The sequence below is a fragment of the Drosophila miranda genome (assembly GCF_003369915.1).
Source record: "Drosophila miranda strain MSH22 chromosome Y unlocalized genomic scaffold, D.miranda_PacBio2.1 Contig_Y1_pilon, whole genome shotgun sequence".
NCBI lineage: Eukaryota > Metazoa > Arthropoda > Insecta > Diptera > Drosophilidae > Drosophila > Drosophila miranda.
In genome coordinates this window covers 17,255,952-17,281,545 of record NW_022881603.1, presented here as the reverse complement: position 1 = coordinate 17,281,545, position 25,594 = coordinate 17,255,952, and the positions used below count along the sequence as shown (strand labels likewise).

Sequence of the window (25,594 nt, the reverse complement as noted above, 5' to 3'; positions counted from 1 at the left end):
AGTACAGTGTCTCTGAAAACATATTCGTTTATTTACAGTTTCAATTGACTGAAGTTGGTCTTTCCATTAGCTTCGTGATTTGCTTTGACCTGGTTTAAACGACATACGTACCTCATGGTATGTAGTGTCAAAATACTTGCCTGTCACACTGTACTGTGGTGCATTGTACCTACTCTAATATGGACAAGAACACGACAAATTCTCTGATTTATTGGGACGGAATCCAAATAAGGCAAGGCTAACAAATCTCGAACACTCTGGAAGTTGAATTGAGTTTAAGTTGAAATGGTTGTTTGCAAAAATTTCCACTAGATCTCGAAAGAGAGAAATAAGCACACATATAGCTAATGGGTACAGCCTTCTGGGAATGGTTTTAAATAATTTTCATAGTCATTTGTGCAAAATTTGCACTTGAATTTTCGTGTTTCAATGCGTAAAGATGTCAGCGGGACCATTAGACAAACACAATTAGTGACCATTAGACAAACACAATTTATAAAATTCGATTCTGATGAGGGACATCGTCGGCACGGATATGCCGGAAGTGAGACCAGACAGACAGAGAGAGCGACATCCAATGCTGAGAGCCTAAAAGCCTAACGGTCAATGCAATTACCGATGTGTGGTGCGGTTTGGCCTTTTGCTTTCAAGCTCCAGCATCCAGGCTCCAGCACTCGGCTCCAAGCTCCCATGTCAATAATCCGCGAAACCACGAAAAAGTTTGTAATACGATTTCGGTGGCTGTCAAAGGATGTTACAACCCTCCGGCCGCACTAACTAGTCCTATACCCTGTGTGTGTGTGTCCTCGAGGCCTAAAAGCAGTTTTAATTGCCTGCAGGGACACACCGAGAGATAAAACGCCAGCACAGATAGAGCTCGAACTTTTTATTCCATACTTTTTCTGCTGCGTTTCCCCTTGGCTTGGACAATGCTCATGCTCATGCCCATGACACTTGCAGCTGGGGCAAGCAGAATCGGAGGTGAATGGGTAACAGAATGAATAGGCCGAGCCCGAATGCCCCGAATCCATGGAGGTTGCCATGGCTGCTGCGGCCCGCATTCTTGCCCGGCACAATGGCATTGTGGATGCCCCTGCTGCTGGCCGAGCCACCCGTGGAGTTCTTGAGGCGTCCGTTGTGACCGTTGCAGATGTTCTGCTGGCAGGAGCTGTAGTTGGTGCGGAAGGATCCGTCCGGCGTGTTTCCATTCGGCATCTGTCAAATGTCCGTATATAAGGTCCAGGAGAAAGGGATAGTTTGGGCAGTCACGTAAAAAGGATATCACTTTGCTCGCATTGCGCTGAAAGAAAAGCAGAATGGTAGACGGCAATATGGGTTGTGGAATCATCTACATGGGCTAACTTTTCCAGTGCCTGATAAATGATATTGCCCGGCATTCATCACAATTAGGCCTTCACTTGAATTTCGTTTATTGCCGTTCTCTGAATGGAATTTAAATTAAGATTTTTCTACTTGGGGCAAGGGGCACAGTAGCTGATTGCCTGCACAGCGGTACTACAGTTGCTCCCCCCATCTGATGCATCAGAGACATCTAGCAGAGACCAGAAGAGACCAGGGGGACGAGTCGCTCAAACTTTTAATTGCCATTAAGCAGTAAACAAACTGCATGGAATATGGACTCCTATATTTATTTATTTATTTATTTATTTATTAAATTAACAAATTATCTGTTAATAATGGTACTTAGTTACTAAAGGCAGAAAAAGATAAGTTAAAAGTTAGCTAAATTTAAATGATTATAAATATTGCATGCAATTAGTTTAAGAGACAGTTCAGGGGATAGGGTTAGACAGAGGGAGTTATAATTATGGCATAAAACCCTAAAAGGTTCATGATCAGCATAATTAGACCTACATATGGGTAGACGGATAGGCCTAAAAGTACGGGTAGGTCTGGATGGAACGGCCAAGTCAATCTGACCCAAGAGAGTTTGGGAGTCAACAGTCCCAAGAAGGAGCTTGTGCACGAACATTACGCCATTGCATATTCTGCGATGGTGCAACGACGGCAGGTCAATAAGATTTAGCCTAGACCGGTAGGGTGGCAAGATTCTTCCCGAGTCCCAGTTAAAGTTCCGAAGGGCAAAAATTAAAAATTGCTTTTGCACGGATTCAATAACAGCCTGCTGCTCTTTATACTGCGGGCTCCACACACAAGAACAATACTCCAATATAGGACGTACTAACGAGATGTACAGTTGTTTCGTAACGTACGGGTCGTCAAACTCCTTGGACCAACGCTTGATGAACGCTAAAACACCCTTAGCTTTATTTACAGTTGCAGCTATATGGGTGTTGAAACACATCTTATGATCAAAAAGGCCTCCGAGGTCATTTGAACTCGAAATTCGCTCAAGGACATGATTTCCTAGAACATATGAGACAAAATGAGGAGCGCGACGGTAAAATGTCATAAGTTTGCATTTGGAAAGGTTCAGAAAAAGAAGATTAGTTGAACACCACAATAGTAGTTCACTTAGATCAAGTTGAAGGCGTGTGTGCAAATACCAATCAGAGTAAGAAAGACAGATTTTGACATCATCAGCATACATTAGTGTAGTAGAGTATGTTATAACTTGAGGAAGGTCGTTCACAAATAAAATAAACAGAAGCGGGCCCAGATGACTTCCCTGTGGCACACCTGAAGTAACATTAACAGTATTTGACAACACGTTAGAAAACAAAACACGTTGAGTACGGTTAGAGAGATAGGACAAAATCCAATCTAGAAGATTCGTTGGGAACCCTAATAAGGAGAGCTTTTGAATAAGCAGAGCATGGTTCACAGAATCGAATGCCTTGCTGAAGTCCGTAAAAACTACATCCGTCTGCAAACCAATTTGAAAACCACGGTGGATTAGGTTAGAAAACTCAAGAAGGTTAGTCGATGTTGAACGATGTCTGAAAAAACCGTGTTGCGACGGAGATATCAAGCTGCAACAAAGATGTTGCAGTTGCCGGGTGACCAGGAACTCAAGAAGCTTCGGGATGGCGGAAAGCTTTGCGATACCACGATAGTTTTCAATGTTTGATCTTGAACCTTTTTTGTGAAGCGGAATGATGTAGGACTCATTCCAAATTACTGGGAGACAAGACTGTTCCAAGGAGAGGTTGAAGAGAAAGGTCAAGGGCTTGCAAAGGGACTGGGCACAGTGTTTTAAGATGCAACTTGGTACCTTATCTGGACCCGCAGAAAACGATATGTCCATAGATGACAAACCTTCAAGAACAACGCTTTCCTCGAAAAAGGGCAGAAAAATACTGTTAGCTTGAGGTAGCTGGTACGGATACGGAGTGGATGCGTTGTAAATATGAGACGAGTACGTTGTTTGGAAAAAGTTAGCGAATAAATTTGCAATACCAACAGCAGAAGCTTCTGTTTTGTTCTGGTAATGAAGGGACGGAGGAAAAACGTTTGACTTGCGCTTAGAATTAACGAACGAATAGAATTTTTTAGGATCACTACGAAAATTACTACTACATTGTGAAAGGTAATGATTATAACACTGACTATTGACGGCAAGGAACAGAGAGCGAGCGGAGGAGTATAGAGCTAAGGCCAACGTGGAGCCCGACTTCTGGTACTTTTTATAGAGCCGGGATTTATTATTTTTTAAGTATGACAAATACTTGGAGAACCAGGGAGGCTTGGACGATACAGGTACAGTGATATCTGGAACAAACGTATTAAGGGCGGAGTAAATAGAACTATAAAACGAGTTAACAGTTGCATCTATGTTCGGTAATGAATAAAGAAACGACCAATCAACACGCGAGAGATGTAGATCTAAATCAATAAAGTTTGTTTTGCGAAAACACTTTATGTGACAAGGAGCCATGGAACTGTCAGCACCTCCAGATTGTGTACACTCCAGTGATATCAACAAAGTTGGATGGTAAGGATCTTCAGGGAGAGATATTGGGCTTGCTCTAGATACAGTAGCAAGAGAACCATCGTTAACAAAAACGAGGTCAAGAAGTCTGTCCCTAATGTTTTTAACGGCATTAATTTGGACAAGGGAAATATCCGTTAGCCCATTGATAAAGTCATTATGGCAATTGGGAAACAACAGGTTAGCGTCATTACAAGGCAGCCAAGAAAGAAATGGGAGGTTAAAGTCCCCCATGACAATAATTCGATCATTGCACCCTAATGTAGAAACAACATTATTAATTGCTGAAAGGTGGTGTAAGTAAAGCTCAGCATCAGACCTGGGAGGAATGTAAGAGCAGGTTAAATAGAAAAATGCGGAGCCAACACGAACTTTGACTGCAACAAATTCAATTCCATGAATGTTATTGAATGGGAATAACTCAGATGAGAAAACAGATTTAACTGCAATCAGAACCCCACCTGCAAAAGATGGGCGGTCCATTCTATAAATAGTGTAACTATCAATGAAAATTTCGTGATCATTGACAGAGGAGTTAAGCCAGGTTTCGGTAAACGCGATGGCATCGAAATCAAAGGACGCGCTATTAGTATGAATTTGACGCAACTTTCCCAGCAAACTGCGAACGTTCTGATAGTGCATGGAAAAATAGTACATTAGTTTTTTGGAGCATGTTCGGTAATTCTTGGATTCGAGTTCGAATCTTTGAGAAGGAACTCATGCACAATTGTATGCTCAGGCCATATTGACGGTTCTAGAGAACAGGATAGTAAAGAATCAGGGAGAAGAATTTTAAATGATGATATGTTGCGCTTATGTTTAAATGAAAATTTAGTCACAACTATATCAACAGGCGAAGTGTTAAGTTTAGTGGCAAGATGTTGTTTAACATCCTCCGTTGTAGCCTCAGGAATAAGACGAGAAACAAATATTGCTTTCCGAGGGACCACTGCTTTAAGTTGAAGTCCCGAGCGAGATCGAGATGGTGGAGCCACACCTAAAAGAGATCTCGGTACAAGGGCAGAGGAATTGGCAGCAATGGCTGTAGCAGGAATTGGAGTAGGAATTGCAGCAGGAATTGGAGCAGGAATTGGAGCAGGAATTGGCAAGACGTCGTCAGCAACCAGCACACCCGCACTAGGAGCACTCACCGCGTCAGAAGTGACGGCCACAGAAACTGCAGGGATGGGATTGATGCTGTTGGGGAGTTGGGTGCTCGAAGGAAGCACATTGCTCGGTGTAAAGAACTCCGGAGCCACCGTTGGCGGATTTACAGACAACGGCGTGGCATGCCTACACGGAAATGCTTCCGATGGATGAAGGTGGGAGGCAGGCGTACCAATCGGATTAGGTTGCAAGAGATTGGTATCATTATGCGGAATTTTCCGTCTAGGCGATTCGCTCAAGAGTTTGAGCCCAAGAAACTGTGATTCAAGGGCAAGAAATTTCTCGTTGAGAGCCACAAATTGTTTCCGGACATCCAGAAACCCAGTTCGAGTCTGTCTCATAAATGTGCGCATTTCGTCCTCAATCTCCCGACAAGCCAGACATGACCAAGACAGGCCCATGCGTTTCGAGATCAGATCATTCAGCCGGCCAAAATTTCCACCACCAGCACATTTTATGTGGGCAAAATTGTCGCACAGCCAGCAGCTAAGAAATGCATGACCAATGATAACACCACCGAATTCACATTTCTTTGCACTACAAACGATTGCCATTATTGACAGCAGTAGAATCACTGTGCACGAATAATAAGAGAACGGAGTGAGATCGCAGGGAAAGTAGGAGAGCAGACAGCAGAGCGAGCCAGACAATCAGCTGCAGCGGCAATAATTCAAAGCAGATGATCCAACGAAGTGCAGAAAACGAGCGGTAAACTCACCAAAGCAGAGACACAAAAGAAAAGTCCACAGAGAGGGAGAGTGTAGGCAATCCAGAGAGAGTGAGAGCAACAATGCGAGAAGCCCGCGTATGCTCACGAGAGAGTGTGGGCGATGCAAACGCTGATGCGCGAGAACAGTGCACACCGAAGAAGCGATAACGAAAAGCAGACTGGGCAAAAAACAATAACAAATTGCCTGCACGAGTCCGATGTGTTACGTTGCAATATTGAATTTATATTAAACACTTGTTTACAAACAAAACACTGGTGGTTAACACAAAGTAGAATCAAATTAAAGAGATGCGATAATAAATCAAAACAAAGACACAACAATGTTGTATGATATTTAGGCAAAGGGCGGAGAATGCGGGAGCAAGAAAAAAACACAACCGGCTTAAGCAAGAGCTAGAAGCGAATTGAAGCGAATTATATGCCTATATACTGTACCCTGAACTTTAAAGAATCGCAGCTTAATCCCAGCTAGACCATCGTCTTTGATGCCTCCTAAATTGAATCAGCAATTTTGGGGTATCTAATGAGGCACCTGAAAATTGTAAAACTCATCTGGTTATGCAAACAGAACGGATGGGGGAGGACTCGAGCAGCGACAACGTTGGCTTTGTGGGGCATGTAAGCCAGTTTAAGCCAGCGCCAGCCTCAGACACTCCTCTGGGTGTCGCTGGCTGTGTGTGTGGGGGAGAGTGTCGCTGTGCCTGTGCCTCTGCCTGGCCTCTATGTGGGGGCTGCTTTTTATACGCCTTTCTTGCTTTCCATTAAATTATGGTAATGGATTTTTTATGCAGTCTGTTTTTAGCTGCCTCCCTTTTTTTTGGGCTGGTTATTTTACTGTCGCGCGCTTTTTGTTTTTGATTTGAGCTGCTTAGAGTGTGAAATTAAAGCGGGAAATGCTTTCAATAGCACGAAAACAATCTAGGACTCGGACAGGATCCGAGGATGAACACTCAACAGGGGCTCTTCGTCAAGTTCTTGACTTTGCATTTGATTGCAGCCAGGCCACACAAACAAAAGCACACACACACAGCTGACACTCCTGGCCAGCCACAGACAGATGTCAGACATTGCTCATACGCCGCGTGGCCACGCGTGGGCCAGGCCAGGTCTGAATTCAATTAGTTGGAGTATCATGACTCTGCCAATGGCAGGAGCTAGTTAATGGTCGCTTTCTTTTGCACTGAGCTTGCTGGGGCTGCTCTGCTCTACGTAAGAGTCGCTAATTTCAGCAGGAACAAAACTTTCGCAATGGCAACATTTTTCAACAAAGTTGTAGCGGTGCATAAAAATTAGGCATTCCATGTACTACTTTGTTGCCGTGCCCCAACAGCTGCGATGCGGCAACAACTACAACTGTATGCGCGGGAGGGTGCTGTGCTGCCCGCATACGTGAAGAGTTAAACGCCAGGCAATGGCCGTGGCGGCCATGTCTGGAAACCTTTGCGGCACGTTCCGCACCGACTTTTTACGACCATTTCGAAAAGGACTCACGCTCAGGGAAAACCGGCGTCTGCCAGCACGTTTCCGAAACAAGATCTGCGAATCTAGCTAGATCTATTGATACGATACCAAAAAGCGGAAATGGTATTAAATGAACGAAAGTCTAAAGTCTTACAATCGACTCCTGCCGCATCGTGAGGCAGTACTTCTTGTGACAGTTGAGAACCTTGACGGCACTGGCGTTCCTTCCACAGGAGTCATCACTGTAGCCGTCCTAATAGGTGCAAACATAGCATTCGAGTGCTGCAAGAGAGGGAGAGAGAGAGAGACATAGAGAGGGTGAATAGTTTAAGCAAAGGTCCACACAGAGCCTCGCCGCAGTACCTGAGTACACAACCTGGAACCCCGTCTGGACCCGGTGAAAACACCGGCCTAACTAGTCGAAGATCATGAAGTAGGGAACATTCATTTAACAAGGTACTAAAAATGCCGTTCGACCTCGGTAAACCGTATGGGTACGGATGACCAGAGTAGCTTTCCTCAGAATAGGTGGTTTGGAAGAATTGGGCAAAAAGATCGGCAATTGCCTGATCATTATTTGCCGACGTATTACAAAATGATAGCGAGGATGGGTGTGCGGACGTTCTACGCTTACTGTTTACGAAGCAGTAAAACTGTTTAGGGTCCTGAGAAAAACGTATCCTGCATCGAGATAGGTAGTTCTTATAGCATTGAGCATTAAGAACTGAAAAGTTTGTCCGAGCTATTACATAGCGAGAGTGAGAAGTAGGAGAACCCACTTCTTGAAATTTTTTATGAAGTCTTGATTTTAAGTTTTTTAGACTGGATAACTCTTTGGTAAACCAAGGGGGTTTTCTAGTCGGACAAGAAAGCGGGACACAAGAATCGAAAAATGTGCCAAGAGCATTGTAAAAAATGTCTGTGCCTTTTATGACATCAGTGCACAAGTACAAAGCGGACCAATCAAAATCCCTAACGAGGTTATTAAGCTTCGCAAACTCGGCTTTACGAAAGCAGCGGACACGTTCGGATAGCCTACTCGACCGATCCAATACAGTTGGTCCTATATCTAGCGACACCTCGAAATTAGGGTGGTAGGCGTCTTCAGGTATAGTGAGCGGAAGGGCTCGGGTTAACAACACTATGGTCGGATCCGATACAAAGCACAGATCAAGCAATCGACCCAAGGAATTTTTCACATGGTTGACTTGAGACAGGGACAGGTCAAGCAAGCCGTCAGCAAAGTCATGTCGTGACATGGGCACTAGGATACTAGACTCGTAAGGCCGTAGACTTACATTCTGATAGGTTACTAAAAGAGAAGTTAGTTTTTTGGAAAAGTGGAAGCAAGACGGGAAGTTGAGGAAGAGGAAGTTGAGGTTGAGGAAAGATTTTTAAGGGATATGGGGGGCCTATTCTTCTTCTTAGCCTTAAACTCCTTCACCACCAAATGCTCCGGCCAAAATTTGGCGGGGCCAGCCGTGAGAGAAAAACTTGTCGTTTTGGTGGGACCCACTCCCACCATTGGTTTGGGCACCACAGGCCTAGTACCTGTGGTGGCAATATCCGGAGGTCCGGAAGGTCTATTTACTGGTGGGATGGGGATGGACGGGACAACTAGCGAACTTGCGGACACCACGGACACGGACGCTGCAGACGTACTTGGCTGCACATTCTCCGAGGCGATGAATTCGGCTACCGAATCTGCATCGCCAGCAGCTGTCGTTGCCCTTGGAGTGGCAAACGAGATCAACTGCTGCACCCTTGGAGTGGTCGGAGTCAGTTTTTCGGCGGCGCACGGCTGAGTGACGGTTGGCACTTGCAGATCCCGCGGAGTGACCGTTTTACGCCACGGAGACTCATTCAGCAGTTGCAGACTGCCAAATTGAGACTCCATGGCTAGGAGCCGATCGTATTGCTTTTTAAAGCCAACGGTCAGCTCCTTAAAGCCCTTCCGCGTCTGCCTCATGAAAGCCACCATGTCTTTCTCCACCGCACGGCATGCCTCGCAACTGTAGTGCAAGCCATTACTTTTTGAAATGGCATCACTCACAAGGCCAGAAAATCCAGCGCATTTTGCGTGCACTACGCTGTCGCAGAGCCAGCAGGGGATAATCGGCTGATCGTGGGTGATCTGCTTATTGCATGATTTTTTGGCACATACAACAGAAAACTCCATAATAAGAAATTTGAACAAAATTAGAATCAAATAATATTTTAAAACAAATGGCTATCAAACCTGTGTGCCAGACAAACGCTAATAGGAGGAGAGGAGAACAGTTGCAGCAGCAGCTAATGAGAGAGAGAGAGCTACTGAACAGAAAGTTACGAGAGCGAGAGAGAAAGAACAGTTATTTAAGTTTAGGTGATAGGGAGAGAGTGATAACACAACAAAAGCTACCAGACGAGAGCGGACTGCAATGCAATGTAATGCGTACTCACTCACTGCAACAACACACACACGACAAGCCGACGCCGAAAAATAAAAAGTTAAATAATGTTTTAACACAAAGCAAAAGGCATGCACTCGCGGGATAGAATAGGTTTCCAGATTGTTGGCTGTTTAGAAAGTTAATTAAAGTTTATTTAGGAAAACACCGGCTGTTTATTCAAAACAAAAGGAAACGAGGGGGAACGTTGTGAGTTGCAGCGGACACCGCAACTCTACAGTTATACCCGATACTAAGTCAGTATGGCTCTCCTCCGGCAGTGCGTGCGAGAGAGACAGAAAATCAGTCTGAGCGTGACGTCGGGCGCTGCGTAGCCAGTGCAAATTGATTTGTTCCTTTTGGCTATACAAAATATCTGATCTGATCCAGATTCAGCAACCTGATAGATATGATCATTATCTATGATTCTGCGTTTTTAGTTTTCTGGTATCTCCAAAACTGTGGATGCCAAATATTTTCGTCTTTTGGGGGGCGGAAGGGGGTTGGGCGAAATTAAGAGATATACGTTTTGCAGTGAAATCTAACAGGAGTGCGGATACCAAATTTGGTTACTCTAGCGTTAATAGTCTCTGAGATTTGTGAATATCCCCAGATTTTCGTCCTTTGCGGGGGCGGAAGGGGGTGTGGCGAAATTTTGAAACAAACTCGTCTCGGTCCGATATCTTAGGAGTGTGGATACCAAGTTTGGTTGCTCTAGCTTTTATAGTCTCTGAGATCTAGGCGCTAATGTTTTACTCTAAGCAAAGCCGGCTATGCTACGTGTGTGTTAGAGAGAGACAGGGCGAGAAAACATGAAATTGTTTTTTTGATGCTGGCTATAATAATAATACGATCCAATTCAGATTCTGCAGTCTAAAAGACATAGTCATTTTCTACGATTCTGCGTTTTTGGTTTTCTCATATCTTTAAAATTGTGGATGCCACAGATTTTCGTCTTTTGTGGGGGCGGAAGTGGGCGGGGCGAAGTTTTGAAATTTTTTTGTAGCAGTGACTTATCACAGAAGTCTGGACCCAAAACATCGTTGCTCTAGCTCTTTTAGTCTTTGAGCACTAGGCGCTAATAGGGACGGACAGACGGACAGACGGACGGACGGACAGACGGACAAACAGACAGGGCTCAATCGACTCGGCTAATGATGCTGATCAAGAATATATATACTTTATGGGGTCGGAAACGATTCCTTCTGGACGTTACACACATCCATTTTCACCACAAATCTAATCAATACTCATTTTGAGTATCGGATATAAAAAGCTATAGAGAGAGTTTTCTAAGAATCCGTCGCTAGGTGATAGGTTTCTTAAAGCATTCTTTAGGAGGTCTCGCGAAACATAAATACATTTTAGAAGAAATACATTTCCACTGCCGGGAACAGCGGATGTGGGTGATGAATTTTTCCTGACTTCTTGCTCAATGAATTTATATCTGACGTTGCAGGTCAGGAAATGAAACGAGGGGGAACGTTGTGAGTTGCTGCGGACACCGCAACTCTACGGTTATGGCTCTCCTCCGGCAGACGCCGCTAATATTAAACGACACGACAAAGAGTGCGTGCGAGAGAGACAGAAAATCAGTCTGAGCGTGACGTCGGGCGCTGCGTAGCCACTGCAAATTGATTTGTTCCTATTGGCTATAAAAATGATCTGATCTGATCCAGATTCAGCAATCTGATAGATATGGTCATTATCTATGATTCTGCGTTTTTAGTTTTCTCGAATGTGCAATATTGTGGATGCAACAGATTTTCGTTTTTTGTGTGGGCGGAAGGGGGTGGGGCGAAATTTTAAGATACATGTTTTATAGTAAGATCTAACAGGAGTGCGGATACCAAATTTGGTTACTCTAGCTTTAATAGTCTCTGAGATTTTTGAATATCCCCAGATTTTCGTCTTTTGCGGGGGCGGAAGGGGGTGTGGCGAAATTTTGAAAAAAACTCGTCTCGGTCCGATATCTTAGGAGTGTGGATACCAAATTTGGTTGCTCTAGCTTTTATAGTCTCTGAGATCTAGGCGCTAATGTTTTACTCTAAGCAAAGCCGGCTTTGCTACGTGTGTGTTAGAGAGAGACAGGGCGAGAAAACATGAAATTGTTTTCTTGATGCTGGCTATAATAATAATACGATCCAATTCAGATTCTTCAGTCTAAAAGACATAGTCATTCTCTACGATTCTGCGTTTTTGGTTTTCTCATATCTTTAAAATTGTGGATGCCACAGATTTTCGTCTTTTGTGGGGGCGGAAGTGGGCGAGGCGAAGTTTTGAAATATTTTTGTAGCAATGACTTGTCACAGAAGTCTGGATCCAAAACATCGTTGCTCTAGCTCTTATTGTTTTTGAGCACTAGGCGCTAATAGGGACGGACAGACGGACAGACGGACGGACGGACGGACAGACGGACTAACAGACAGGGCTCAATCGACTCGGCTAATGATGCTGATCAAGAATATATATACTTTATGGGGTCGGAAACGATTCCTTCTGGACGTTACACACATCCATTTTCACCACAAATCTAATATACCCCAATACTCATTTTGAGTATCGGGTATAAAAAGCTATGGAGAGAGTTTTCTAAGAATCCGTCGCTAGGTGATAGGTTTCTTAAAGCATTCTTTAGGAGGTCTCGCGAAACATAAATACATTTTAGAAGCAATACATTTCCACTGCCGGGAACAGCGGATGTGGGTGATGAATTTTTCCTGACTTCTTGCTCAATGAATTTATATCTGACGTTGCAGGTCAGGAAATGAAACGAGGGGGAACGTTGTGAGTTGCTGCGGACACCGCAACTCTACGGTTATACCCGATACTAAGTCAGTATGTCTCTCCTCCGGCAGACGCCGCTAATATTAAACGACACGACAAAGAGTGCGTGCGAGAGAGACAGAAAATCAGTCTGAGCGTGACGTCGGGCGCTGCGTAGCCACTGCAAATTGATTTGTTCCTATTGGCTATAAAAATGATCTGATCTGATCCAGATTCAGCACCTGATAGATATGATCATTATCTATGATTCTGCGTTTTTAGTTTTCTCGAATGTGCAATATTGTGGATGCAACAGATTTTCGTCCTTTGTGTGGGCGGAAGGGGGTGGGGCGAAATTTTAAGATACACGTTTTATAGTAAGATCTAACAGGAGTGCGGATACCAAATTTGGTTACTCTAGCTTTAATAGTCTCTGAGATTTTTGAATATCCCCAGATTTTCGTCCTTTGCGGGGGCGGAAGGGGGTGTGGCGAAATTTTGAAACAAACTCGTCTCGGTCCGATATATTAGGAGTGTGGATACCAAATTTGGTTGCTCTAGCTTTTATAGTCTCTGAGATCTAGGCGCTAATGTTTTACTCTAAGCAAAGCCGCCTATGCTACGTGTGTGTTAGAGAGAGACAGGGCGAGAAAAAATGAAATTGTTTTCTTGATGCTGGCTATAATAATAATACGATCCAATTCAGATTCCGCAGTCGTAAAGATATGGTCATTCTCTACAATTGTACGTTTTTGGTTTTCTCATATCTTTAAAATTGTGGATGCCACAGATTTTCGTCCTTTGTGGGGGCGGAAGTGGGCGGGGCGAAGTTTTGAAATATTTTTGTAGCAGTGACATATCACAGAAGTCACAGAAGTCGAACATCGTATCTTTCGTAGTGATCAGACGTGTTTTTGTTTTGCGCTCCGCATTTTTTCCATTTGTTTTGAATAAACAGCCGGTGTTTTCCTAACTAAATTCTAATTGTACTTCCTAACCAGACTACAATCTGGAAACCTGTTCTATTACGCGAGTGCATGCCTTTTGATTTGTGTTAAAACATTATTTAACTTTTTATTTTTCGGCGTCGGCTTGTGCTTGTTTTGTGTTGTTGCAGTGAGTGAGTACGCATTACATTGCATTGCAGTCCGCTCTCGTCTGGTAGCTTTTGTTGTTTTATCACTCTCTCGCTATCACCTCAACTTCAATAACTGTTCTTTCTCTCTCGCTCTTTAAACTTTCTGAGCAATAGCGCTCTCTGCTTAGTAGCTCTCGCTATAACCGCTCTCCACTCTGCTCTCTTTTTTTTACCAATTCCGCTTTGAGCGTTGTCTGGCACATTGGTCTGATACCAATTTGTTTTGCAAATAATAGTATATATATATAAATAAATAATAAAATAAAATGGAATACGCTGTGGTCTGTGCCAAAAAAAAGCTGTAAGAAGCAGATCACCCACGATCAGCCGAATGTCCCCTGCTGGCTCTGCGACAGCGTAGTGCACGCAAAATGCGCTGGATTTTCTGGCCTCGTGAGTGATGCTATAGCCAAACGTAATGGCTTGCATTACAGTTGCGAGGCATGCCGTGCGGTGGAGAAAGACATGGTGGCTTTCATGAGGCAGACGCGGAGTGGCTTTAAGGAGCTGACCGTTGGTTTTAAAAACCAATACGATCGGCTCCTAGCCATGGAGGCTCAGTTTAGCGGTTTAAAACTGCTGAATGAGTCTCCGAGGCGCAAAAAGGTCACTCCGCGGGATCTGCAATTGCCAACCGTCACTCAGCCGTGCGCCGCCGAAAAACTGACTCCGACCACTCCAAGTGTGCAGCAGTTGATCTCGTTTGCCACTCCAAGGGCAACGACAGCTGCTGGCGACGCAGATTCGGTAGCCGAATTCATCGCCTCGGAGAATGTGCAGCCAAGTACGTCTGCAGCGTCCGTGTCCGTGGTGTCCGCAAGTTCGCTAGTTGTCCCGTCTATCCCGATCCCACCAGTAAATAGACGTTCCGGACCTCCGGATATTGCCACCACAGGTACTAGGCCTGTGGTGACTAAACCACTGGTGGGAGTCCCACCAAAACGACAAGTTTTTGTTTCACGGCTGGCCCCTGACCTCACATCTAATGATGTAATTGCTTTTATTCAAAGCAAAATAAAAGCCGTGGGTTTAAAGGTGGAGAAATTTAACTTCTCTTATGCCAGGGAGATAGCCTCGTTTAAGATAAGCATCTCCCCAACTCAATTTGACACCATTTGCTCTGCCAAATTTTGGCCGGAGCATTTGGTGGTGAAGGAGTTTAAGGCTAAGAAGAAGAATAGGCCCCCCATATCCGTTCCAAATCTTTCCAGTGTGCCACCCTCAACCTCAACTTCCTCTTCCTCAACTTCCCGTCTTGCTTCCACTTTTCCAAAAAACTAACTTCTCTTTTAGTAACCTATCAGAATGAAAGAGGCTTGCGTAGTAAGCTCAGCATTCTTTTCCGGGATAGTGTTGCATTTGCTTCCCACGTTATTGTGTTTACTGAAACCTGGTTAAAGCCGGACATTCTTTGTTCCGAGGTTTTGGCAGGTCGGTACACAACTTTTAGAAAGGACCGTTCGTCTCGATGGGCAGGGGGGTTCTAATTGCAGTGGACTCTTACTTCACGTCGGAACACTTCACAGTCCAAGTTCAACAGGAACTGGAATTCCTGTGTGTAAAACTGATTCTTCCCGCTTTCGCTATATTCATTACTTGCTCGTATATCCCACCTTCTTCGGATATTTCAATTTATGAGCAGCACTTGTCCGCTTTAACCGCTGTTTCTTCCTCGCTATCTGATAAAGATCGTATGATAGTTCTTGGTGACTTCAACTTGCAAGGAACTGTTTGGTCTTCGGTAAACGAGTCTAGTATCCTAGTGCCCATGTCACGACATGACTTTGTTGACGGCTTGCTTGACCTATCCCTGTCTCAAGTCAACCATTTGAAAAATTCCTTGGGTGGATTGCTTGATCTGTGCTTTGTATCGGATCCGACCATAGTGTTGTTAACCCGAGCCCTTCCGCTCACTATACCTGAAGACGCCTACCACCCTACTTTCGAGGTGTCGCTAGATATAGGACCAACTGTATTGGATCGGTCGAGTAGGCTGCCCGAACGTGTCCGCTGCTTTCGTAAAGCCGAGTTTGCGAAGCTTAATAACCTCATTAGGGATTTTGATTGGTCCGCTTTGTACTTGTGCACTGATATCATAAAAGGCACAAACATTTTTTACAATGCTCTTGGCACATTTTTCGATTCTTGTGTCCCGCTTTCTTGTCCGACTAGATCTGGAAAACCCCCTTGGTTTACCAAAGAGTTATCCAGTCTAAAAAACTTAAAATCAAGAGTTCATAAAAAATTTCAAGAAGTGGGTTCTCCTACTTCTCACTCTCGCTATGTAATAGCTCGGTCAAACTTTTCAGTTCTTAATGCTCAATGCTATAAGAACTACCTATCTCGATGCAGGATACGTTTTTCTCAGGACCCTAAACAGTTTACAGCTTCGTAAACAGTAAGCGTAGAACGTCCGCACACCCCTCCTCGCTATCATTTTGTAATACGTCGGCAAATAATGATCAGGCAATTGCCGATCTTTTTGCCCAATTCTTCCAAACCACCTATTCTGAGGAAAGCTACTCTGGTCATCCGTACCCATACGGTTTACCGGAGTCGAACGGCATTTTCAGTCCCTTGTTAAATGAATGTTCCCTACTTCATGATCTTCGACTAGTTAAGCCGGTGTTTTCACCGGGTCCAGACGGGGTTCCAGGTTGTGTACTCAGGTACTGCGCCGAGGCTCTGTGTGGACCTTTGCTTAAACTATTCACCCTATCCATTGATTCTTCTTGCTTCCCCCCGATCTGGAAGGAATCGTTTATAATTCCTCTCCATAAAAAAGGTAGCAAGTCTGATGCAAAAAATTATAGAGGTATAGCAAAGTTATCCGCTATTCCTAAAATGTTTGAGAGGGTTTTAACTCCGCACTTGCAACATCTCTGCAAGTCACTTATATCTCCAACTCAGCATGGATTTATAAGGCGGCGATCAACCACCACGAACTTGTTAGAGTTTACCTCTTTAATTATTAAAGGCTTTCAAGGTAACTTACAGACGGATGTTATTTACACCGACTTTAGTAAAGCATTCGACTCTGTAAACCATTCCCTTTTAGCGCATAAACTTGACCTTTTAGGGTTTCCGCCCAACCTCCTGAGATGGATTTCTAGCTATCTTTGTTCTAGGTCTCAAAGAGTCCTCTTCAAAAACTCCCTCTCTTTCCCAGTAAAGGTTTCTTCGGGAGTACCACAAGGCAGCCATCTAGGCCCCTTACTCTTCACACTCTTTATTAATGACTTACCTTCAGTATTAACATACTCTCGAGTACTTATGTATGCGGATGATGTTAAACTCTGTGTCCAGTACAAGGACATTTCATTTCATTCTCGCTTGCAATCCGATCTCAATAACTTTCAGTCATGGTGTTGTGCAAACTTGTTACACCTTAATGCCTCGAAATGCAAAGTTATGACATTTCATCGTTCTAGCCCTTTGGTGGCTCCCTACACCCTATTTGGTGGTTCTCTTGAGAGAATTACCCTGGTGGATGATCTGGGTGTTATGTTAGACCCCAAGTTAAAGTTTTCCGAACACATTTCTACCATGGTAAATAAGGCCATGGGCGTGCTTGGGTTTATAAAGAGGTGGTCAAAGGAATTTGACGACCCCTATATAACAAAGACTCTCTATACCTCGCTTGTTCGTCCGATCTTAGAATACGGCTCCTGTGTATGGTGCCCTCAGTACAAAGTACACCAGGACCGTATAGAATCAGTACAGAAAAACTTTTTACTCTTTGCTCTGCGGGGCCTTAACTGGGATGCGGGTGTAAGACTCCCATCTTACTCTAGTAGACTACTATTAGTAAACCTCCCATCCTTAGTTAACCGTAGAAAAATGCTTGGTGTGATATTTATGCACAACTTGATCAGGGGTGACATAGACAGCCCTGATCTGTTGAGCCGCATAAACTTCACGATTCCTATTAGACTGACTAGAAATTTTATACCGTTGTTCCTTCCACTTTGTAGAGCGAATTATTCCTTGCATGAACCGTTTAGGGTCTTATGCTCGGATTATAATTCCCTCTACCACGAATTCTCTTCCTCTTATTAAATTATTAATCCTTACACACCTTTCTATTAATTAGTAACTGTAGTGGTATTTGTACTTTGATTGCATGCTTAGTTTCTTAGTAAGTTTAGTACTAATTTTCCTCGAATGTTAGTCTAATTGCTATCTTTCTTGCATGTTCGCGTTAAGTTCGGCTACGCACCGCGCGTCATGCGGCAGCGCCCCTCGGTCGGTTGGGCGGGAGGAGGGCTGCGTTTTGCCTGGGATCCGCGCGTAACAGCCTTCTGCTGGTGTCACACGGGCCACTTGACGGTGCAGTAACTGCATCGCCTCTTGAAAGATGCAGTCATTGCATGTCAACGTCCACACAAAAGTCTGGATCCAAAACATCGTTGCTCTAGCTCTTATAGTCTTTGAGCACTAGGCGCTGAAGGGGACGGACAGACGGACAGACGGACGGACGGACAGACAGACAGGGCTCAATCGACTCGGCTATTGATGCTGATCAAGAATATATATACGTTATGGGGTCGGAAACGATTCCTTCTGGACGTTACACACATCCACTTTTACCACAAATCTAATATACCCCAATACTCATTTTGAGTATCGGGTATAAAATCGCTGCTCAAACTGCATTTTATGGCACATGACGCAATTGCAAAACGCATCCGGCGACTTTTTTCCTTTTTCTAAATCAAATTTCCAACGACTGGCTAGTGATTGCCACATCCTGCTTTCAGCATTAGCGGGAGTCCCCGGAATCGAAAAGGAGATAATAATTGGATTGGAGCTAGTCTACATCTAGTCTTTAATCTCCTACGCGTTGCATAAAGTTATTCAAAACCAAATCCTGATTGCTACGGTAACTGAACGAAGAGGAGATACAAATTGGATTGGTCAGCTTTTTATCATACAAAACCTGTGGCATTGGACTTCCACATATACATATGTATGTATGTATATACTAATTTTTTCGCTCCACAATAGGGTACACAACACGTACGCAACGCTTTTTGGCCTTCGCCTCGTTTGAAATTCGATTTGCATACACCTCTGGCCAGGAAAATGGCCTTACCAAGGTTGGGGGAGCGCGAAAAATACGGAAAATTAAGAGCTACATAAGCATGATAATTGCTTGACAACATTTTACCATTAGACTTAATTAAATTGTCAATTGAAATGAAATCGTTAACTGAAAAATGGGGACTGGGCGACGGTGGCTGCTGGAAGTTGCAAGAGAACGAGAACCCACTTCAATTGAAGGCTGCAGATAACATGGTAATAGGAAATAATGAGACTTTCAGCTTTAGCGCAGCGCATCGAAGAGATTTCGTACAACACGGTGGCATCAACTTAATTAAGTCGGGAATAGCATCATTTGAAAACCTGTACCGACACCAACTGGCATCAATGACCTCTTTTATCCGAAAGTTGGCCCATTGAAGAGCCCTGGACTGGCACCAGCTGTTCATTTCTGTTAGGCCGTTGCCAAGTGGATTAGCGCAAATATTTTAAATTTCTGTTGGTCGGTCCACAGACAAGAGTGCTGAGAGGCTTTACTTTGCGGCTTAATTAAACTTAATTATAATCGTGTTGACACTTTTGTTATTCTGTATTCTGTAGTTGTTTTTGTTGGGGCGAAAGCAAATTAAAACTTCAAACTTGATAAATGCCGAGTGCGAACAAAACTTCTGCTCCATTGTTTTGCCTGAAGATTAGTTGGGAATCTCGATTGCAATAACTCCAACGAATCTCATTGCCGTAGAGTGGTCTAACCACAAAAAATCTAATTGCTTTCGAGTGGGTTTCAATTACGCAAATTGCATTAGACATCACCACGCACGGATTCCCAATGAATCCAGCTGTCTATTATTTATGAATCGGATCAAGCTATCGGCCTTGCCAGCTGTACCTAGCCCAAGTTTTGCCCCAATCGGTGTAGGAATTCCCTCTTGCTGCATCGCAAAACATCACCAAATGTCAGAAAAGGGGTCCATTTATCCTCCAAGGCTGCCGCACTTTGACCTGCCTGCTCTACTCAGGTGGAGGCTGGTGTGATTGATTTGATTGCTGTCACCGACTGGGATGACAATCCATCCAATTCAATGAGCTACTCACTTTCGCCTCGAGTTTGTCCTGGGTCTTCCAGCTGTCCTTTGAAGTCCTCGTCAGAGGTATCGCTCCCGTGCGAAATGAAAGTCGCTTACATTTTTTATCAACTTTAAGTGGAAGATTATGGAGGGCACTTCGTGCTGGTTTTCGTACAACTTACCCCTGGGAACGTTTTCATAATTTCTACCTCCAACATTGCCATTAATTTCCCATTAAATGTGCCGTGCCCCAGGACGGCTCCCAGGACCCCCAGGGCGGCGGAAGATGTGCATTTATCCATTACCGTTGACGTTGCTGTCGACTCTCCTCTCCGCTTGAATCACCCGGTTGAAATGTATTTATCCTGCCTGGACTCGGCACTCCATGGCGTTGCATTCCACGTCTGAAATTCAGCCATGTCTTAATAGCCGGAAATCGAGTTGACTTGCCCTATGCCCTGGCCAAATGCATGTGAAAGGAACTCGTTCGGAGAGTTATGGCTGTGAATTCAAGTAAATTGAATACCTATAGACGTGCATGGTGCCGAAGCAGAGGGGCCTCGCATAATTGTCGGCTCATTAAACGATAATGCAGGAAAATTGATGCTCGGCCTTTTTCCATTCCATTCCCCATTTTTGGGGAAATTGAATTTCATAAACTTTCCGATGAAAAACAGGGTTGCGGGGGAGCCTCCCCAGGGAAGTTCCCAGCAGCAATTAGTGCGCTCTGTCTCGGGAGTGCCCGGCCTCGGAAGTGGCAGGAGCCCCGAGAAGCGGCAGGAACGTGGCCGAAGTCACCGACGTGCCGTGCCTTGCCGTGCCGTGCGTCAGCTGGGGAAAATCGAAACCAAAAAGTTTGTTTATGCTTAGAATGCCAGCGGAATTGCTGGCAGGAGGTGGAGTGGGAGCTGGGAGCTGGGAGGCTTGGGGGCTTGGATGCTGGCAGGATGCGGCTCTCTCTGATGCCATTGACATCAGCAACACGGCCACGGCTGTTGTCATTCAAGTGTTCTAATCAATTCTGATTTAATTTTACGCCCAATTAAGTGTGAAAAGCTTTTGATGTTGGGCTCACGGGTGCGAGCGGCAAATGGATGCAGACAAGGACTCGCAGGGGCGCAGTCACACAAGCGTGAGCATTTAATATGCCACAGATACATATGTGGGGTCGGTCCTTTGCTCGCACGAGTCCCAGTTAGGCTCTCACACTTGAATAAAGCCATTTCAGACATCAATATTTTGATCCTTCCCTATTTATACTTACCGCTGCTTCTGTATCCACGCTTTGGCTTCCGCACCCGCTCTCACTGCTCCACGCTTTCACACACTTTCCGTATGCATCTCTCTTTCTCTCTCTTTGTGTATCTCTAACCATGGAACAACTTTCTTCTTATGACAGAGACAGACGTGGCAGATAGTTCCGCCAAGACATTATCCAATAATCTTTATCAACAGCCACAGCCAGCGCTGTAGCATCCGCGCCGCGTGCCTACCTCCACCTCCAGCTCCAGGTTAAGTTTGTTGGAAACTTTAGTCTGCATGACAGCCGATCCGATATCCCTGTGCTTTTGGATTTGTTTGCAGGTAACGACAAGGCTCAAGACATTTTACTAATTAAATATCAATGTACGTTTCCTTCCATTTGCCTAATTTACCGCTGTCAACAGCAAGACAAACAATATTGTAGTCCAAAAGAGTGTACACACTGGCCGCCCAGGGTTGTCACGCTACGATAAAATAAAAACAGCTGTGTCGTAAATGTGCGATTAAAAATTCAACGAAATATTTGTATCCCCGCGAAGCTTGGTTTTTGGAGATCACAAAGGTCTTCCATATCCCGATGTCTCCGAAGATAGGGCTTATCCGAAGTCCCTTCAAAATGGAAGAGCGTAATCCGCTTTTACATTAAATCGGATTTAAATATAAACTCTATAGCGGCAGATATTCAAATTTATTTTCTTGGAAATCCTCACAGAAATTTAAATGATTAAATTCCAAGTGCTCTTAAAGATGGGAAACCCAACCAAACTGTCGTCTAGGGCCTGAAATTGTCCAACTCCTGATGGCACTTCAGGTGACGGCGTAAACGCCAAGCTCCGCCTGAGGGGGGCCAGGAGGGCCCATGGAGTGGGGCCATAAAACAATTTTGTTGTAAATTTACGATACCCCCGGCCATGTATGACAGAAGGTACATAAATACTCGAACACATAAAGGCACGGGGCAGGAGGCAGTCGACCTTTTCTTTCCACCAAGAAATTAGCAAAGGATGGAGGGTAGGAAACGAAACGAGCTCCATTGCTCCACCATTCTTTTGGAGGAATAAATTAATTTATTGAATGAACAGATTGCATTTTAAATTTATTATACTTCCATAGTATTGATTTTAGGGCACATGAATTTCTCTTTACATGATAGAAAATTTAGGTGTTGGAGATTGACGTAAGGCTAATCCCGGTTTTTCACACTGGGCTTAACTTTGTATTATAATTGGACATCCCATCGTATTTATGTATATATTAAGCCTATGTTTTGTGTTTGTATGGGGGTTTCTTTCATTGTCCTACTCACAGGACAAGTGTCTTTTAATCAAATTACAATTGGAGTTAATTTAATAAACTCTCACTTTCTACCTTTCACAGGATCTGTTCTATCTTTCATGTGTGTCCTGTGGCTGTTTTAAATGTGGCTGGCCTCTTGCAAATAATTCACTTTATTTTGCCTCTTGTAAAGAGTGTGCGGTGTGTGTGATTATGGGTTACGTGTTCGAGTGTCTGTATGCTACGGGTGTGGATGAACATTATTGGAGTGCATTGAAAGAACTGGTAGCTTAGAAATAATGTATCGGCACTGGCGTTTCGTTGCCTAAACGTAACGCCCAAGAGAACTATTCCTCTGATCTACTATAATTGTTGAATACACGTTGCTTAATCAGACGCACCAACTGTGCATAATTTTGTAAATTTTTTTTTGGGAGATATTTCTTTAAACTTTTTTTTCATGAGTTTTGCCATTTTTAAAGTCTATCAAACAAAATTTAGAACTGAACTGCGTAAAAGAAACAATTTAGAAGAACTGAAAAAGCCGAAATGGAAACGAGTAGAAAAACGATGTTTCTTTTTTTGAACACCAAACGCTGGCACGGCCCTGTCCGATGCGATTCGGCTCGATTGGTTCCGCTTCAGCTTGAGATCGGTCTGATTTGGCCAACTGATTTGGGGAAGCAGGAAAGCGCTCCCGATTTGCAATAACAACTAGTAATACACGCATATATACGGCATGATATATATGTAGGCAATGGTAAACGAAAGACAACTAGTATTCCCTGGGGGTTGGTGGGGTGGTTGTGTTGCGCCCATGTCGAGCAATCGGAACCCAGATAGGACTGGGCTGAGTTCCTTCGCTGAGGTGTGTGTGTGTGGTGTGGTGTGGTGCTGGTTTTTGTACGAACATATTTGCTTTCTAACTTATTTCCCAAATTGATTTTGATATTCCTAAATTCCGGGATCCTAACTGAGTCCCTCTCTCCACGTCAAGGTCCCTCAAGTGTGCTGCTGTAGGTGTCTATGTATGTGTTCCAGGTGAAATGTGTTGACATGTGTGAGTGTGTGCGTGTGGGATGGGCTACCACTGCACCGTTTCTATCTCCGGACTACGAACGCCGCTCAGTAGACAATGAGCAGGTTGTTCTCATTGAAGCCGGCGGAGTGTCCGGCGTTGCGTACAATGAAACAGGATCCATCGAAGTGCATGCGCTTCTCATTGCGACTACAAAGGACAGAACAGAACGGAAGTTAGCAGAGCAGGATGACGGGGGAGGGGGAGGGGGAGGTTGAGAGCATCGGTTTGACACTCACCGAACAAACAGATGCGAGGTCTTGCCCAGAGAGGCAGTGCAATGGATGCCAGGTGTGGTCAAAGTGGCCGATCCATTGCCGGGACTGGTGCGAATCAAGCACTTGTGTTCCACACGAGTGACCTTCACCAGGCCATCGGCTGCCTGGGTGATGCGAAATCCGTTTATGTCATAGATCTCAGTGCCATCCTCGGTACAGGTGTAAGCTGAATTGGCAATCACGTCATGGGCTTCAGCCATATAAGAGGGACCATGGCACGAGTCGCTGCGAGAAGTTCGGGAATTAAATCGAAATTAGCCAAATAAGAAGCGATGCAATTGGCCGGGGGGACTCACTCATAGAACACTGCCAGGGTGTAGTACTTGGTCAGATCGGTGAAAGTGTCGGTTGTGGTGCGCGTCCCGGCTGTGTCCACCAGGTAGATGAGAGCGCACGCCTCGCTGGTGAAGCTCACACCCTTGTACATCTTGGCATAGCGACTGTAATGGGAAGATAATTCAAAGGATTCAAATATGCCACGTTGGGGTAAGGGCCATTCCCACTCACACAAAGTTATTGCCCTTCATGCCGTCGTAGGTGACTATTTCGACTTTAGCGCCGCTCTGCAAGATGCGTCCATTGGGGTGGATCAAAGCCGAGTTGCTGCAGTTGCGTGATACAGCAACTGCCACCATGCTGCGCTGATTGAGCACGCGCACCGCCTTGTCCAGAGTCATGTCAATGCTGCCCCATGCAAAGAAAGGTATTAACATTAGGGGTCGGACTTAAAGAAGAGCCAAGGGGCTGGGGGCGGCCACACTCACCGCACGCCATCGCGGAGGCGCAACTGGATGGTGCCGTTTGTCATGGCAATGGGTCCAGAGCCGGGACATGCCGGCGGTGTGTGGTTCTCGAGCTCGAAGTTGCGTGTGCTGCTCACGCGTGCCAAGGCGTATGGTGGAGGGGGCATTGGAGACGGCAACTGTTGGGAATTCTGAGATTGAGCATAGAATCGGCTAGATTTACAGATTTGCAGGAGCCCCTTACCAGGCAGTAGTTCTGCTCGTTGTGGAAGCCATAGGTGGGCGTGGCATTGTAGTGCCCTGTGAGTGCCTTGCCGTTGTGCGCCATTTTGCAGCGTCTATTTCCTGCATATTCCCTGGCCCGTACTGGGGAGGGTTGGAAATGTGTATGCCCGGCAGTTGGACGTATGGACGGGCCGACTGACTGCCGACGGGGTAATTGGCGCACTCCTTGGAAATGCCGCTGGTGATGGTGTTGGTGCCAACGGTGGCGCTGCTAGCGAGACTGGAGCTGCTGCCGCGATCCATGTGGCCCACGGAGTCCGTGCCGGAGGACAGCGAGATGTTGCTCATGCGTTAAGACAGCTGCCCCCCAGTCATGCCGACACGCAAGCCTGCTTGCTAAGGGAGGGGGGATGAGAAGGCGAGAGGTAGTAGCGGAAGTTAGATCCGGAAGGAAATGAAGAGGTGAGGAAGTGAAGTGCCAGAAAATAATTGAATACCGGCAGGAGAGAAAACGACAGATACGAGAGAAAGTGTCAGCAGCGCAGAAATCGAATGACTTTGCAACTGTTGCTAACATTCTGTCGACATTCTGTTAACGCATGCATATACATACATACATACATATATAGTGACATATCCATAATTCCCCACATCCCATACACATTATGTTTATGTACAATTCATCCACCCCATCCACACAAGTAACAGGACCCCACTCAAGAATCAATAACTGTTTCTTCCCATACTCCAAGCTAGGGCCCCCCATAATATAAACAAGGGACCACATAATTTCATCAACATTAGAATCACGCCACTCTCGAGAAATCGATTCTTTAGAATCACGCCACTCATGAGGACCAATCAAAGCTAGACATAAAACCAAGGAGTATCACATTCCTAGCTCCGTCATGTAATGCAACACCGATCGCCAGCAGTGGATGCCTTTCATCAAAGCCGACGCATCCCCAAATATCGATCCAGGCACGTACGCCACCGACACGAAGAGGCACCCGAGGAA

General features: G+C 44.9%; 1 protein-coding gene and 1 pseudogene across 1 annotated transcript; both read right to left on the bottom strand.

The window, feature by feature from the left end:
- Positions 1 to 871: 871 nt before the first annotated feature.
- On the bottom strand, positions 872 to 19,096 carry LOC117191464 (annotated as a pseudogene).
- Positions 19,097 to 22,889: 3,793 nt separating this feature from the next.
- LOC117191057 lies at positions 22,890 to 24,147 on the bottom strand. The gene is made up of 4 exons (XM_033396025.1): positions 24,116 to 24,147; positions 23,905 to 24,048; positions 23,570 to 23,833; positions 22,890 to 23,480 (listed from the first exon to the last, which is right to left on the bottom strand). The coding sequence occupies exons 1-4, from the start codon at positions 24,133 to 24,135 to the stop codon at positions 23,378 to 23,380; spliced, it is 531 nt and encodes a 176-aa protein (XP_033251916.1). The 5' UTR covers positions 24,136 to 24,147; the 3' UTR covers positions 22,890 to 23,377.
- Positions 24,148 to 25,594: the final 1,447 nt, after the last annotated feature.

Excerpts from the sequence above, each read along its gene's own strand:
- LOC117191057 (XM_033396025.1), bottom strand. The coding sequence starts at position 24,135 with ATGAAGGGCAATAACTTTGT. Across the intron at positions 24,049-24,115 it reads ATGAAGGGCAATAACTTTGT|TCGCTATGCCAAGATGTACA; the intron begins GTGAGTGGGAAT and ends TTCCCATTACAG. Across the intron at positions 23,481-23,569 it reads ACCTCGCATCTGTTTGTTCG|TCGCAATGAGAAGCGCATGC; the intron begins GTGAGTGTCAAA and ends TGTCCTTTGTAG.